This window comes from Pogona vitticeps, chromosome 6 (genome assembly GCF_051106095.1).
Source record: "Pogona vitticeps strain Pit_001003342236 chromosome 6, PviZW2.1, whole genome shotgun sequence".
In the NCBI taxonomy this organism is placed as follows: Eukaryota; Metazoa; Chordata; class Lepidosauria; order Squamata; family Agamidae; genus Pogona; species Pogona vitticeps.
In genome coordinates, this window is record NC_135788.1 from 686,302 (window position 1) to 701,834 (window position 15,533).

Sequence of the window (15,533 nt, forward strand, 5' to 3'; positions counted from 1 at the left end):
TGGAAGGATGCCAGCCTTCCACAGGGTCGTGACCATCCATCCCCCGCACAGGCCTCCGCGGAGGAGGAGGAAGGCCACCCCTCGAAGCGCTTACCTGGGATCAGGGAATCCTTGCGACAGTCGTACAGCATCCCCAGCTGGAAGGGCCGGCCCAGGGCCGGGATCTCGATGGTGCTCTGCGACTGGGCCATGGCGCCGCTCCCCCCCTCCGCCTCCCTGCAAGAGAAAAAGCCCCGGCTGTCAGGGAGGGAAGCCGGCCGGCCAGAGATGGAGGTGCAGAGAGGGAGAAAGAGGACGAGGCACGGCCACAACAGGGAGGCCTGACACCCCTCCCCAGAAAACCTATAACATGCTTGATTCTCCCCTTGACTGATACAGCAGCTGCCTAAGGGGGCCAACAGATCAAGAAAACGATATCCTTTCTCTGAACACAAGAAGAGATCGGCTACACCAGGTCCCTCCCTCCACCTGCACAGGGGATCCCCAACATCCAGAGCTGGTATCTGAGACACTTTCCCCTATAATGCACATTGGGATACAATTTTGTGTGTGTGTGTGTGTGTGTGTGTGTGTGTGTGTGTGTGTGTGTGTGTGTGTGTGTGTGTGTGTGTGTGTGTGTGTGTGTGTGTGTGTGTGTGTGTGTAAAATGGCAAAAGGAAGCATGGCCATGTAGAAATTGCACCCAGTTTCGTGTGTGTGTGTGTGTGTGTGTGTGTGTGTGTGTGTGTGTGTGTGTGTGTGTGTGTGTGTGTGTGTGTGTGTGTGTGTGTGTGTGTGTGTGTGTGTGTGTGTGTGTGTGTGTGTGTGTGTGTGTGTAAAATGGCAAAAGGAAGCATGGCCATGTAGAAATTGCACCCAGTTTCATGTTGGGTAAATCTAAGTTCAAATGCTTAGTCCTCTAACATTACCACCTGTGTGGCTCTCAGGCATTTCTCCTGCCTCGTTTCCCATCTGAGCTGAACCACCCTGAAGGGGAAATTAAGGGGAAAAGCAACAGTGGGAGACATCTCTCCCCCCCCCACAACTCCTTATCCTAGCAGAGGGTTGCGCCTGCCCCGTCCCCAATCCTGGCCACCTGAAATGCTTGCGGGCAGAACCTTGCCTGGCAGCTTTCACTTACAGGCGGATTCAGGTAGGTTTCAAAACAGCCAGGAAAAAGGGAGTGGGAGCAACAGGAAAGCGTTTCCCTCTGATCCCCTTGAAATGCTCCCAACTGAATGGAGAATGTTAAGCCAGGCTGTGTGTTTCTTTGGGTCTGTTGAGCAGTGCAGTTGGAAAACTGGAGAAAATCGAAGACCCATGTTATGCACACGCGTTCCTGAAGCACTTAAACGCCTGGGAATGGCAAGAACGCTCAATGACACAGATCAAATACAAGGGACCTTTAGGCCTGCTTGTAGGAAAGTCAGGGCTGGAGGGTGTTTCAGGGGGTGCTTGGTAGCCCCTCAAGCGGCTGCTCATCTCATTCCATGGGCATTCATTTTCTTTGCTTAGAGCAAGGGGAGTACACAGGTATTAAAACTAATCTGGTATATTTATGATTACCCACCAGAAAAGCCCATTATGTTGGGAAGAGTGGAGAGGAGAAGACACAGCCTGAAATGGACCCACTCCCTAAAGGAAAGCAGTGAGACCTGGGCAGGACGGGACCTTCCAGACGTTATTAAGTCCTGAGGTGGTTGTCAATCGGAAGCAGCAACCTCATTGGGGCCTGAGGACCACTGAAGGGTGCCTCCAGGCGCCTGGAGGAGGGGGCTCTGGCCCCCAAGAGGCCCTCCCAAGGACAGCCGGCTCGTCTTCCATGGGCTGCTGTACTCTCGGCTCTTCTTGAGATAAACTGGTGGCTGGACTCGGGCAGATGTGGCAGTAGATGGTGGCTGTGCCGTTAATCCCCCACCAGTGGGGCCGGAGGAGAAAGCGCAGCACACGCTGGACGGGTGCCAGGCGAAAGGCCCTTCGGCCCCTGATCTAATGTGGGCAAGTACACATGTGCGCCCAGGTGCCCGATGGGTTCTGTGCGCATCTGGCCAAGCTGCTTCCCCAAGAGTCCCCCCGCCTGATGCCCCCCGAACAGGAGGCGCTGCGGAAGGGCTCCCGTCTCCGACTCAGCGCCTCCACCAGCCTCTCCACCCCACCCTGCCCACCAACATGCGCACTCACTCACACACAGGTAGGAATCGGGGTGGGGGGAACCTCCTCGGCTTTCTTCCGCTCCCCTTTCCCCCTTGCCCTTCCCTGGGGGAACCTCCGACAGCGACCCCAACCAAAGACCCGTCCCAGAAGGCGCGCGCCTCATTTTGTCCCAGCAGTAAGTGAAAACCGCACCCACCAGCTCTCAGCCACCGAGCTCCGGAGCGCGTAAACTTTGCCTGTCCTCACCCCTGTGTTGGCTCAGGCAAATGCCCTCTTTCTGTCTCCATTTTTATCCCGCTGTGACGCTTCGGCTTTGCTACCACCCTGCTAAGGGACCTTTAGGCCTGCTTGTAGAAAAGTCAGGGCTGGAGAGTGTTTCAGGGGGTGCTGGAATGAGATGAGCGGTTGCTCATCTCATTCCATGGGCCTTGAGTTGGCACACCAGGGAGATTTACTTTGAAGAGTTAATTGGGTTTGTTCAGGGTCGTATCTATTCAGAGGGCTTCAGCTGGACTGGAATCAGAGTCTGCCTTGTGTGGGAAGATTTCTGCATGCAATGAATGGATTGATTTTTGTGAATGTTACCCTTTTCCTCATGGAATTTTGCTTTTTCATCTTTCATCTTTTCCGAAATTCTTTGCTAAGTTCTTTGTGTTACACTTAAATAAATCTTCCCATTCATTGCACGGGCAAGCAGCCTCCTGTCATTTCTGGTTATGCTCTCTGACCCACTGGGTGAACAAAGACGTTGTTTTCAACACCGGCCATTCAGGAGTCGCTGCTGAAGATGGACGGCTTGCAAATGCACACCTCCACCCCACCACCCCCCAGCCACCTTCACTCCCCACTCCCAATCCAGGCACTCACCCAAGGGCAGAAATCAGCCGGGCCTCCTGTGGTCTTTAGCTGCTCTTGGGCTTGCTCTGCCTCGAAGGATGCACCAAAGGATGTTGCTCCCACTCACAGAAAGCCCTTCTCCTTTTATCTGTGCAATAGTGAAAATGAAACTGCAGGCAAAGGTCACACATTGTGTGTGTGTGAGATAAAGAAATATAAACTTGTTGTTTATAACGTTCTAAGTTCACAATAATAAAGAGTTATGAAAGATTAATTTACAAAATGGAGGATTTTACAAAATGGAGTATGGGCAGTCTAGCCTGTATTGGCGTTGTGTGATCGGCAGAATGTAAGCCTTCCGCCATGACTGGATTGGTCAGAGGGATAGAGAGGGAAAATATGCATTGGGTATAAAAGTTGTTGTTTGTGCGTTGTAACAGCAGAGACCATACCCACGGAGGTGTGCTCTCTCCATGCCTGCAAACATGAAAATAAAACCGCTTACTACTATCCTGGTGTGAATATTTTCATAACATGTGTTTGTGTGGGATGTGGGAATGTTGTGCTCAGAGAGAGCCCCGATGGTCTGCTCTCAGGGGGAGGAACCTGGAGGCTCAGAAATGAGAGCAAAGCGAGTGAGGCAGAGCAGACCGTTTGTTTGCTGGGAAAGATGCGACCCTCGTGGAGAGAGAAGGAGCAGTTTGCCCCTCTGGCATGTTTGCAAATCTTTTATGCCTCTTAGCAGCTACAAAACCAAGCCCGGGGAGGGCAGAAACATCAACATGGCACGAAGCGGGAACTCTCTCAGTTTTCGCTAGAGATGTCACCATCCACCCACTGAAGCCCCCCCCCCATCCCTCCCTCCAGGACCCACAAATTTATTTTTTATTTATTTATTGGATTTTTACCCCGCCCCTCTGGACCATGTCTACTACACGAGAACCTCTCTTGCCTCCCAGACTTGGAAGCTCAAGCGACTCATGAGAAACGGGGAGCTTGTCTGGAACCTTTCGTTCTTTTCTTAGCTGGTATGAACTGGGATTTATCAGAAAAGAGCCAATATCAGCCCAATAAGGGTATATCAAGCTCAGGATGGGAAAACATCATCAAGTGTTTCAAAATGAAGCATTAAGCATTTAACCAAGGCCACTGTTTGCGAACAGTATCTACGACCCTGGCATCTCCTGGAAATACTCATGACGGCGCTATCGTGGCAGGGGAGGGGGCTTCTTTCCCAAGCCCTTCTCACAGGAGGGGGAGATTGACAGACCAGCTCAAATTGTGCCACTGGAGGACGGCTGCGGACTTTGAGGCCGAGAGCAGAAAAATGCAGGCTGGCCAGGAGCCAACGGGCCCTTCTTGTCTCCCTGCCATGTGGACTCTGGACGGCTTCCCCCCTCCTGACTGGTTTAGGAGAAGCGGACAGGAAAAATAGAATAGAGGAAGAGAAACAGAAGAGAGGAAGAGGAAACAGCAGAGAGAAGGAAGATGAGCAGCAGCGAAAGTGAGAGGGTCTCTCGCCTGCCTTTTCCAGAAAGCCACGTGATTAGAAATAATTAACCCCCTCCCCCCCCCCCCCCGATTTACTAAAGGAAAGCATTTTTGTTTTGGTGTGGCTGAAAGGGAAGAAAGTTTTCAAACGGATCTATGAATCCAGCTGTGTTCTCTGGTGTAAGTATTTCGCTGTGGAGCCAGAGTTTGGGAGTGTTGCTCCCGTTCCTGCCGATGCCTGATTGGGGGACAGCGCCACAAGCCTTAGGTGGATCTTGCTTGGATTGCTGTAATGGGCTGTTGGTGGGGCTGCCTTTGAAGACTGTTCGGAAACTTCAGCTGGTTCAAAATGCTGCCACTGGGCTGCTGACTGGGGCCAGTGGCAGGGACCCCAACCCCACCCCCCCCGGACTTCCTGGTTGCCACAGCTTCACTGGCTGTTGGCCCGTTCCTGGGCCCGATTCAGACTGCTGGTCACGGCTCACCAGGAGCCAGACAGCTTGGGCCTGCCTCTCTCTGAGACGCCCAGGTCTTTGGTCAGGATTCGAGGAAGAGCCCTCTCTGTCAGGAACACCCGCAGGAGGTGTCCTGAGGCCTCTTTTGGCCAGAGAGCTCCTTTCGTGCATGAGATGCCCGGACTGTAGGCCATGAGGCCCTGTCATCGGGTGAGAGGAAGCTGTGATGGGTTCCATGATGTCCTCTATGGAATTGCTGCCATGTGGGCAGGAGGGCTGCCGGAGGAGGGGGGGGGACATCCGTTTCCTTCCTCTGTGTGTGTGTGTGTGTCCCTGTTAGCCCACCAAGGCCCACCAGAGCCTCTGACGTTCCCGCTCCTCCTCAAAAGAAGAATCGGGATGGAGTCTTCAGAATGCGGCCCACTCCTAATTTGCGCTCTTAAAATGAGTGTGTTTGTGCTGATCTTAGAAGACTACCACACACACACTTTTTAAAAGCACAACAGTAATGCAGAGCAAAACAAATGGAGGGCTGTCAATGGGAGAGGTGTTTGAGTTCCTTGACTTTTTATGAACAAGCCCCTGCCAAGATTTCGCCAAGATTCCTGGGCTCATCCTGGCCCAGTGGGTCCGTCCACAGGTTCCCGTGAGACTGCAGAGAGGCAGAGAGCCTTTATCCTGATTGGCTTTAAGTCATCTCTGTTTACACCACGGGCTATAAAATGTGTCTTCTCCTTGATGGTGAGAGAGTGTTGGTGGTGATGATGGTTATGGTTGTCCTCTCGGTAGGGACTTAACTTTCTGCTCCACCTGGAACGCAGGCGGGCATCCTCAGAACGGCGTTGCTACTCAGAACGGGAGGTGCAGTTAGTGAAAGGAAGGTGCTTTCCGGGAAACCTCATGACTGTCCAGTGGGAGACAGGAAAGGCGTTTCTCTTTCTGGGTTCCCTGCAGACTACCAAAGGGCAGGCAAACAGTCCTTGACCGGGAGAAGGTTTCACTTCTCCTGCAAGGTCAGCGTTTCCAGGAAAGAGAAAGCGCCTCGTCCACAGCCCCAAAAGGGGCTCCTGCTTTCCTCCTGCTCAGGTCCCGAGCCAGGCTGCCCAGCTCCGTGGGTTTCTCGCCGTGGATTTGGAAGCTCCGGCTAGAAGGGCTGGGCTTGCTTTCTGCCAGTGCTGGACGCCTTGCCCGGCGCTGCCCAGGTCAGCTGCTGGACGCTGCAGCCACTGTTGAGAGGAGCCCTCCGGCCTCTCGCTGCCTGACGCTTCTGAGCCCCGCCGCCCCCGCCCCCGCCCCCCCACGCAAGCAGGCAGAAAGGGGCCCAAAGCAATGAAGCAGGCCGCTGTAGGGAAAAGATCTTTGGTTTCCTTCATTTGGCATTGGAGGGGGGTGGGGGGGCGCAAGAGGGGCCAGAACCGCAAAGCCAGCCAGTCCCTCTTTTTTCGGCCAGAGGACTCCCCAATATTTGTACCCCTCCAGGGCAAAGGATCAGCCCCATACCTTTCAGCCACAGGGAGGGTGTTTGCCCTCCCCTCTTTCATCCTACCGACCAGTTTTGTTCTGCTGTGGGCTCCTCCCGCCTGATCAGATCACATCTTAAGAGAAACGCCTGTTTCCAACTCTTACAATGGTTCCTGTCTAGACACACAAACCCTCAAAAGACAGGAAGCCACAAAATCAGGTTTGCACACGTAGCCCACCTGTATCTCCCCATTTCCTTTGCTTTGCTTCCAAAGCAAAGGAAAGCAAAGCAAAGCATGCTGCTTCGATACCGCCCCCATTGCCCTTAAAGCACTCACTGGACAGTTTACAAGTTAATCATGCAGTTAATTATTGCCTCCCCATCCTCATCCCCCCCCCCTCGTGAGCTGGGTACTCAAGCAACCTGAGAAGGGCTGAGTGAACCTTGAGCCGGCTACCTGGGACTGAACCCCAGGTCGTGAGCAGAGTTTTGGCTGCAGGACTGCAGTTTAACCACTGCGCCCTGACCCTCATAAGCAAAACCAATGGAGATGGTGGCTGCTGTTCTGGACCATCAAGCTGGCGCCAACTCCTGGTGACCTTAAAGAGAGCGTGAGGGATGGGACCCTTCATATAAAGAGCAGGCAGCTCTCAAAGCCCTTTTGCCATGATGTGACCAGCAAGGAGGTTGATAGGAACAGAACTGCTTGTATTTCAAGACATTTCCAGTAATTCAAATAAGCTTTGTAAAGTAACTATTGTCATTGATCTCCCTCTCACCAGCAGGATGGAAAACACCCGATGGCAGGGCCTCATGGCCTACAGTCCAGAAGGATGGAGAAGAGGCATTGATAGGGGGCAAATATGATTTCCTACTATTTCCTTACTATAATGATATTCTATATGCATTTTTGTATCTGTATTTATATGTATTCTCTATAGTCAATGTATTTTGCATCCTCATTTCACCTCAAAGTATTGAATCTCCTGGCCCTTCCCGCTTGGCCCTCACAAACATTCCTACATTATCACTCTGGCCAAAAGAGGCCTCAGGACACCTCCTGCGGGGGCTCCTGACAGAGGGGGCTCTTCCTGCAACCCCAACCAAAGACCTGGGCGTCTCAGAGAGAGGCAGGCCCAAGCTGTCTGGCTCCTGGTGAGCCGTGACCAGCCGTCTGAATCATCGGGCCCAGGAACGGGCCAGCAGCCAGTGAAGATGTGGCAACCAGGAAGTCCGGGGGGGGTCCTTGCCACTGGCCCCGGTCCTCAGCCTGTGTTCTGCTCAAGCCCCAGGAGACTCAAGCAGGGCCTTGGTGCCCAGAGCCCGGATGGGCAGGAACAGCAGCCACCGGGAGCCCTAGAGGATGGCATGGGGGGAGGTGGGGGGGCACAGCATCTCCTCAGAGAGGTCTCCTTTCTGCAAGGAGACCAGGAGATGGGCTCCCCTGAAAGCGGGTGGGAATGCATTCTGCCCAGACATCCCAGTTGGGGGAGCCTGGACAAGGTGCGGATCCCCACAGAGGGGGGGGAGCTCCACGCCCCTTGGCAGAGGGACCAGGCAGAGCCCCACCGGATGGGAACCCGTAGGAGAAGCTGGGTGGGGGCTCCAGAGGGGGTTCCCCTTCCCAGACCCGTGGCGAAAAGGCCCCCGCCCTCCCACACCACACGTACGGGGGGGAAGGGGTCTGGGGGAGCCTGTGGAGGGGGGGCAGAGGGCAGGACGCAGCTCCTCTCATCCTGGAGAGGCAACTTTCAGAGGGAGCGCTGGCTCGGGGGAAGCTGCCGCCCCCCCCCCCGCTCTCTGCCCACGGGGCTCCGGAGCACGTAAAACTTTGCCTGTCCTTCCATTAATGAATGAATGAATGAATGAATGAATGAATGAAAGGTATTGTGCAATGACTGTCCAGGTGCCGGAGTTCGATTAACATAAGATGGGTCCTGGTATTTCCCTGGGGGGGGAGGAGTGACAAAACCCAGCTGTGTCTGTTCGCTTCTCCAGTCTAGACTGGAAAGTCAGATAACCTGTCCTGGCGAAGGAAAACCTGGCCAGCCTTACTCCTTTACAGAAACTCTTTGAGGGAACAAAAAACATGTACCTATCTGTATAAATCTGGCTGTGTTTTATCTTTCCAAACTGTATTCTGTGTGATCTGATTAGAGGTGTCTTCTTCTTGCGTGCTTCATGTAGTGCCTTATTGTCCCTTAAAAGGTGTCAGACAAGCTTGTTATGGCTTTACCATGTCCAGAAATTGAAGACTTCACACACCCCTCCTCATCTTGATGTAGCTTCCCCCCCCCCATGACAAAAGGGATTCCAGAGGAGCCCCAGATGTACAGGGGGAAACTGGACCATTTTATTTCCTGAAAATCATCACGGTTGATGACATCATCAGCCATACATGGTGTAACTTAGCCATGAAATAATTTTAGCCATTATTCACTATCTACTTCTACTGCAGCAGCTTCCTTTTTAATACGTTCACATCAGGAAGGAAGGCCAGAGCTAGGCCATGCCGCTTCTGACCTAGGCCCTGATCCAGGCGAGCCAAATGTAGGTGTCTGCCAGCTGGAGCCACCAGGACTCTGCCTGGGCATTTCTCTGGGAATTCTGGGACTTGAAGTCCAAAAAGAGGGGTTAGATTAGGCATCCTTCAGTCTCGAGAGACTATGGTGCTGTGCTCTAAAAAGAAAAGGCAGTAAGAATGGCAGTCCCTTGATTAGGGTTAGGCTTACCGTGACATCTAGTGGCCACGGGGGGAATTGCAAATAAATGGGGGGGGGAACCAGGTAGGAAGCGCCCTGGAAAGGCATCAAAGGCCTCTCTCTGGACATATATGTATTGTTAGTTGATGGACCATCTCCCACTACTACCAGTCTGAGTTCAATATATTTTTAATTGACACTGTGTTCTAAGAACAATTTCCATCATAAGAATGATTAAGGGTATTAATCATCAGCAGTTTGAGGAGAGCCAGGAAAGGGTGCAGCAGCTGATGACATGCTGGCCACACACCCTTCCCTTTGAGGAGTCTCTCCCCCCCCCCTTCTGAGATCAGCAGGGAGGGAAACCCTCTTCACTACCTGGCAAGTGACCCCAAATGCAGGATCAGGACGGCTGAGTCTCTATGTGGCCTCCTGCCTCCCACCCACCCCCACCTCGAGCCAAAAAGGAGGCTTGATTTCCAAAACAGGCAAAATGAGTTGGGGGGGGAAGAGGGTCTGTTCAGGGACCACTTCCTATCCTCCAGGTGGAGAGGGGAATTCCAATCCTGTGGCACCAGGTGGGAGGCCTTTAAGAACATTCCCCCAAAAAATGGTTGACCCAACTCTTAGTTCACCTTAAGCAAGGAACCTGGCCGATCTCCTCTTCTGCCGTGACCACCTTGGGACTTTCATTCATCATTTTTCTACCTTACACCTGATGAAGTGCATTTGATTCACAAAAGTTTGCACTGAATGGTTGGTTTTTGGTGGTTTAATAAAAGTATAACCTACATTTGGTAGCTCTTGTGCACAAGACAAGTTAAGCATCAGGTCATTCAAGGGCTGAGGGACACCCGTTTCTTTCAAAACAACTGATGGCTCAACATGAGATCCCTTTGACATCTGAAGTGGAGTGAAACAGGCCTCTGTCTTTGCACCGACTCTGTTTGGGATCTTTTTTGCTGTCGTGTTGAAGCACACTTTTTGGAACTGCAACAGAAGGTGTCTTTCTCTGGACTGGATCAGATGGAAAACTCTTTAATCTCTCTAGATTGAGAGCTAAAACCAAAGTCCAGATGAAATGCATGCAGAACTTCCTCTTTGCTGATGATGCAGCTATTGTTGCCCATTCTGCTGAAGAGCTCCAGTAAGAATTGCTTTAACAAGGCCTGCCAAGACCTTGGACTAACAATCAGCCTGAAGAAAACACAAGTCATGGCCAGGCTGTGGACTCACCTCCATTACCATCTCCGCACAAGAACTGGAGGTTGTTCATGACTTCCTGTACCTTGGCTCAACATTCTTACACTTTCTTTCTAGATATCGTGTTGGATAAATGCACTGGCAAAGCAGCTACTGTACCATGTTCTCTAGACTCACAAAGAGTATGGCTTAATAAGAAGTTGACAGCATATACCAAGATCCAGGTCTATAGAGCCTGTGTCCTGAGCACAATCCTGGACTGCAGTGGGTGCTTTGGACCCTTTGTGCACGGCAGGAGAGAAAGCTGAGCACATTCCATATGCGTTGCCTCCGTCAACACATATATCACCTGGCAGGACAAAGTTCCAAAGAGAGTAGTCCTAGAAGGAGCTGGAATATTCAGCATGTATACATTACTGAAACAGTGATGTCTACGTTGGCTTGGGCATGTTGTGAGAATGGCTGATGGCCAGATTCTGAAAGATCTCCTGTATGGAGAATTAGTGCAGGGAAATCGCCCCAGAGGGAGACCACAGCTGCGATACAAGGAGATCTGCAAGCGGGATCTGAAGGCCTTAGGAATGGACCTCAACAGATGGGAAACCCTGACATCTGAGCGTTCAGCCTGGAGACAGGCGGTGCATCACGGCCTCTCCCAATTTGAAGAAACACTTGTCCAGCAGGACGAGGCCAAGAGGCAGTCCCGACACCAGCCAAACCAGGGAGCTGGTCAGGGGACAGATTGGATTTGTGTGAAAGGGATTGTCACTCTCGCATTGGCCTTCTCAGCCACACAAGACGCTGTTCCAAGTCCTCCATTCAGAGCACGTTCCCATAGTCTCTCAAGATGGAAGGATGCCTCCACGCTCTTCCTGCAGCTGAATCCACCTGTGAAACCTCCCGCAGCGCCCTGTGGGAACCTCGCAGGAGCTGACGCACCTTAAGGGCTTGTTGGGCAACTGGCTGGAAGGCGGTTGGCTTTGTCGGCACACAAGGCAAAACCCAGGCCAGAGCATTCGCTCCGCATCGCTCTGGAAAGAGGTCCTGAGGACCAGGCTCTGCCTTGGGGGCCAACCTCTATCTCCCCACCAAGGAACAGCGGCCAGGGAGCATCTCCTCGTCAGAGTCCAATCTCCCCCGTTTGCTGAACTCCCGGTCTGGATCCAGCTCCCACCCATTTCAGAGACAGGACCAGCAGTGAACAAAGCAGAAGACCGATTTTATTCAACCAAGAGGGAGATTCAAGCCAGAGGGAAGGGAATAAGGTGCATCGTTGAAGCATTACACTTAGCATCCCAGACATCTTCCACAGAGGGGCTTCTGATTCTCATGGGGAAGACCAAGATTGTGCTCCCCCCCCGCGGACCTCTTCCCTTTCCCCAAACGAACGCTGCTTCCCATTCACCCTAAAGCTGCAGCTCTTCCATCCAAGCGGCTGTCACACCCCCTCCAGGAGAGCAGTTGCAGGAGGGAGGAGGGGCAGTCTTGGGGGAACCAGCCTGTGAACCCCATCAGGCCCAGACTGGGGCCTCCCCCCATTGATCATGGTGCCAAAGGAAGACAAGAGAGTGGGAAGAAATCTAAGAGGATCCAGCAGCCCCCTGGCCCGGTTCCTCCACCACCTCACTCACAGAAACCACCATTGGCCCTGCGAGGTGCTGGATCCTGCCCTCCCGGGACTGCTTTGAGGAGCCCCAATTAAGGCGGAACATCCCTGAATTAAGCAAACGACGGGGAAGTTCCAAGGCAAGCAGGAATTCCCGCAAAGGAAGCCAGCAGGGCGGTGGCTGGCGGTGGGAGGTTCTCTTCTGCAACGTCAGCCACGGAAGGGCTGCCAGAAGAGGGAAGGAGAACGCCACCTCTCCTCTGCCATCCGTGGGGCTGCACGTGGGGTGGGGCTTTTCCAGCTAGCCAGCCAAGAGGCTAGGAGTTTGTGCGCCCAAGCAGACCCCAGGGGAGAGGCCTCCCACTTTCCCAGCCAGCGTGGAAACCCTTCCTGCGAACGTTCAGTCAGGAGAGCTGGCTACTGGGGTTGACCTGTCTTGTCTGCAAGGCTGGGCTGGGCTGGGCTGGGCTGCGGGGGTCCACCTCTCCCGTGCAGGTAAGTCTCCCGCTGCCCTGGCCTGATGTGTGGTCCTGCCTCCCTGCCTGTGCCCAAGCGGGCCCCGTCCCTCGACACTTGAGCAGGCCCCATCTCATGGAAAGGCAAGAGATAGACTCTCTATTCCCCCCCACCCCACCCACCGTCCATTCCTTCCAACACACCAGAAATCTTTTCTAATTCTATGAGTATAACCGGAGGAAATCAGATCAGAGCCACGTCCGCTTCGTAGCGCGTACACAAGGCGAGCCTCCCCATCGAGGCACACCCATGGGCCCCTCCTCAGGAATCTCTACACCGTGGGTCCAGAGCACGGCCTCCGAAGACCCAAAAGAGCCCTGGCCCAGAAACCCCCACCCTCGGGGACGACGTCTCCCAGAACACCGCAGCTGGCTCACCTGGTTCATACCCACACTGCCTATGGAACTCTGGGAGTGGCAGTCCAAGAACGCTCGTGATCCCACCTCTCATGCAGACCCAGAGGGCCCCGGAGGAAGGGAAGAGGCTCATTTTCCCTGTCTTTGGAGAGATGGGGCAGAGGGGCTACTGCTCTCACAGAAACCTCCAATCATTTGTGGACAGTCAGAAAGAAATCTCCTTAGAAATGAGCAACTTGGCATGTGTAATGGCCAGAATCCTGTTCCTGCAGCACCACATGCATAAGGCTGAGGATGTTATCAGCCTTACACACAGAGAGGTGCATAAACAGGATTCTGGTCAATATGTTGTTAACTGCCCAGCTTGGTAACAGACAGAAAGAAGCCAAGGACAAACCCATCGGACAGCAGACAAGGCGACACCTGGAGAGGGAATAGCCAGGAGGAAAACTGAATAACACAATGACTGGTGCTGAAGACTTGACTTGGGTCAGTGGAGCAAACGGCCACAGATGTGTGTAAAAAGCTGGTTCTGGATTAGGCCTCTCCTGCAGCCCTTGGTGTGCCACGCTGATTCTCTTACAGGCCACCCGGTTCCCTGTTCAACCCCCTTCCTCAAATCCAGCTTGCTTGGCGCCCATGCAGGCGCTTCCCCCCAACAGTTTCTGCCTCCGCAGCCTGCAGGCTTCACGCAGTAACTGACTCCGAGAACCCTCAGAGCGGTTCAGCCCTTGGGAATCGCACATCCTCATGGAAGACCCCCCCATCTCTCTTCCCCCCCCCCCGGACATCAGGTGCCAACAGCCGGCGAAGGCAGTCCTGCTTGTCTGCAAACTCCCTGCAGGTAACAGGACCTCTCCAACCAACGGATGTTGGGCAGACTGGCTTTTTCTCAAGGTGGACAAGGATTGGTGGCTCTGTGTCTGTTCAAACGCATGATGATTTGCTGGCTCAAACCCTCAAGAAGCAGTGAAGAAAGAGCAGAAGAAATGGCCCCACCATTTCGTATGAAGCAAACAAATAGTTCTCTCTGACCGCTCACACCCCAAAGCCCCAAGGGGGCACCCTATGCCTTTGACGCCCCTCTGCTTTGCTCCCCCCCCCCAATCTAAGGACGACCGAGATGCCACAGGGATGCCTGCAGCTTTTCCAGGTGGACGCCCGTCCAGGGAAATTATCCCAGCCATTAAACAAAGCTCAGAGAAACATCGGCACGTTCATCCCTTAAAGCATTGGTCCCCAACCTTGGGCCTCCAGATGTTCTTGGACTACAATTCCCAGAAGCCTTCACCACCACCTCTGCTGGCCAGGATTTCTGGGAATTGAAGTCCAAGAACATCTGTAGGCCCAAGGTTGGAGACCACTGCCTTAAAGGCAAGGAAAGGAAGCATCAACCGTGGGAAACGGCTGGGACGTCACACCACGTAGGAACCGGTGGGAACCAACAAATGAAGGAACACAACTTTGCTGCCAGAAGAGGGGAGGGGAGGATACACGGGGGAGGGGAGGAGAGTTCATTTACACAGCTGCCCCCCCCGACCATCCCAGCTTGAAATGGGATGAGGAGGGGCGACTTTGGAACAGAAAGGGTCCTTTCCAGCCTGGTTCCCCAGAGACACCCCCCCCGGCCCCACGCACAATGGGACTCCAGTTCTTACAGCGCCAGGGGACTCCCCGTGGCAGCCACGTTCCCGTGGGAAGGACGCCCGTCCCCCACTTTCCTCTATTCTCCTTTCCCAGGCAGGCCAGGTGGGCCTCCGGCTTCCAAGACCACTCTCAAGGCGCCTTCTTTTCCAGCCGGCCGCCTCTCCGGCGCTCTCCTCTCCCCCCCGCGGCCCTCAGGACGGCGACGGCATCCCCTGGCCCTGGCGGCTCTGCCCGTGGGCGGCCAGCTTGCCCCTCTGTGCAAAGTTCTTCCCGCAGGTCAGGCTCTGGAAGGCGGCGTCTTCCGAGCGGAGCCTCGGCTTTGGGCTCCCGGGGCCCTCGTTCTGGCCAAGGCCTCTCCGGCCCTCCTCGGTCGGTCTGGTTTTCGGGCGACCTCCTTCCCGGCAAGTCCCGTTCGCGTGCGGCTTCTCCGGGGCCTTTGCTGTCAGGGGCCTCGGCCCCATCCGCTCCCCGCCCGCGCTCCCTGGGTGATGCCGGCCCCGGGGGTGCGGCTGCCGGCGGGTGGGCGCCCCCGGCTTCTCCTGGATGGCCGTGCCGCAGCCCCCTTTCTGGTGGGCCAGGAGGAGGCGCTGCTCCCGGAAGCTCTTCCCGCAGGCGGCGCAGGCGGCGGGCCGTCCGTCCCCGTGGACCCGCTGGTGGGTGAGGAGGTTCTGCTTGAGGCTGAAGCGCTTCCCGCAGGCGGCGCAGCCGAAGGGCTTCTCCCCCGTGTGGATCCGCTGGTGGATGATGAGGTTGTGCTTGAGGCTGAAGCCCTTGCCGCACTCGGCGCAGACGAAGGTCCGCTCCCCGGCGTGGTGCTGCTTCTGGTGGCGCAAGAGGCCCGGCTGCTGGCCGAAGCTCTCCCCGCAGAGCAGGCACTTGAAGGCGGCCGCCGCCGCCTCCTCCTCCTCCGCCTGGCTGTGGATGACCAGGGCGTTCTCGTCCCCGGAGCCTTCCTCCCAGGCGGGGAAGAGCAACGGCTCCTCCTCCCCACGCGGCGAGCCCTGGGGGGCCCGCGCCCCTGGCTCCTTCACCCCCTCCTCCATGGGGCTCTTGCTTCCTGGGGAGGAAAACAGAAGAAACAGCCGGATGAACCGGAGCACCGGGCAAAAGCGAGAGGCAGGCGGT

At 54.7% G+C, this 15,533-nt stretch overlaps 2 protein-coding genes and 2 long non-coding RNA genes across 6 annotated transcripts in view; 2 read left to right on the plus strand and 2 right to left on the minus strand.

Moving 5' to 3' along the window:
* The window catches only part of LOC144583730 (verrucotoxin subunit beta-like), a 12,116-nt gene extending 8,980 nt beyond the window's left edge, over positions 1–3,136 (minus strand). The window contains exons 1-2 of the mRNA XM_078378264.1: positions 3,001–3,136; positions 95–216 (exon numbers count right to left, since the gene is read on the minus strand). Coding sequence (XP_078234390.1) covers positions 95–191 — 97 coding nt within the window. The 5' untranslated portion in view covers positions 192–216; positions 3,001–3,136. The remainder of the gene's footprint in view (positions 1–94; positions 217–3,000) is intronic.
* LOC144583732 (uncharacterized) overlaps positions 1–12,119 on the plus strand; it is a 27,613-nt gene extending 15,494 nt beyond the window's left edge. The window contains exon 2 of the long non-coding RNA XR_013537643.1: positions 12,084–12,119. This is a non-coding gene — a long non-coding RNA (uncharacterized LOC144583732). The remainder of the gene's footprint in view (positions 1–12,083) is intronic.
* The window catches only part of LOC110082599 (uncharacterized), a 33,390-nt gene that overhangs the window by 16,061 nt on the left and 1,796 nt on the right, over positions 1–15,533 (minus strand). The window contains exons 2-3 of one of the 3 annotated variants that reach the window (XR_012088147.2): positions 14,157–15,465; positions 11,482–14,005 (exon numbers count right to left, since the gene is read on the minus strand). Coding sequence is in view for 1 of the 3 variants with exons in the window: in XM_073002681.2 (XP_072858782.2) it covers positions 14,600–15,465 (866 nt within the window). In the remaining 2 variants the exon portion in view is untranslated. Of the gene's footprint in view, positions 1–11,481; positions 15,466–15,533 lie in introns of those variants that run through there. The other 2 variants (XR_013537641.1, XM_073002681.2) reach the window with 2 other exon arrangements.
* LOC144583731 (uncharacterized) lies at positions 3,527–8,511 on the plus strand. The gene is made up of 2 exons (XR_013537642.1): positions 3,527–4,641; positions 7,161–8,511. It is a non-coding gene; the product is annotated as an uncharacterized LOC144583731 (long non-coding RNA).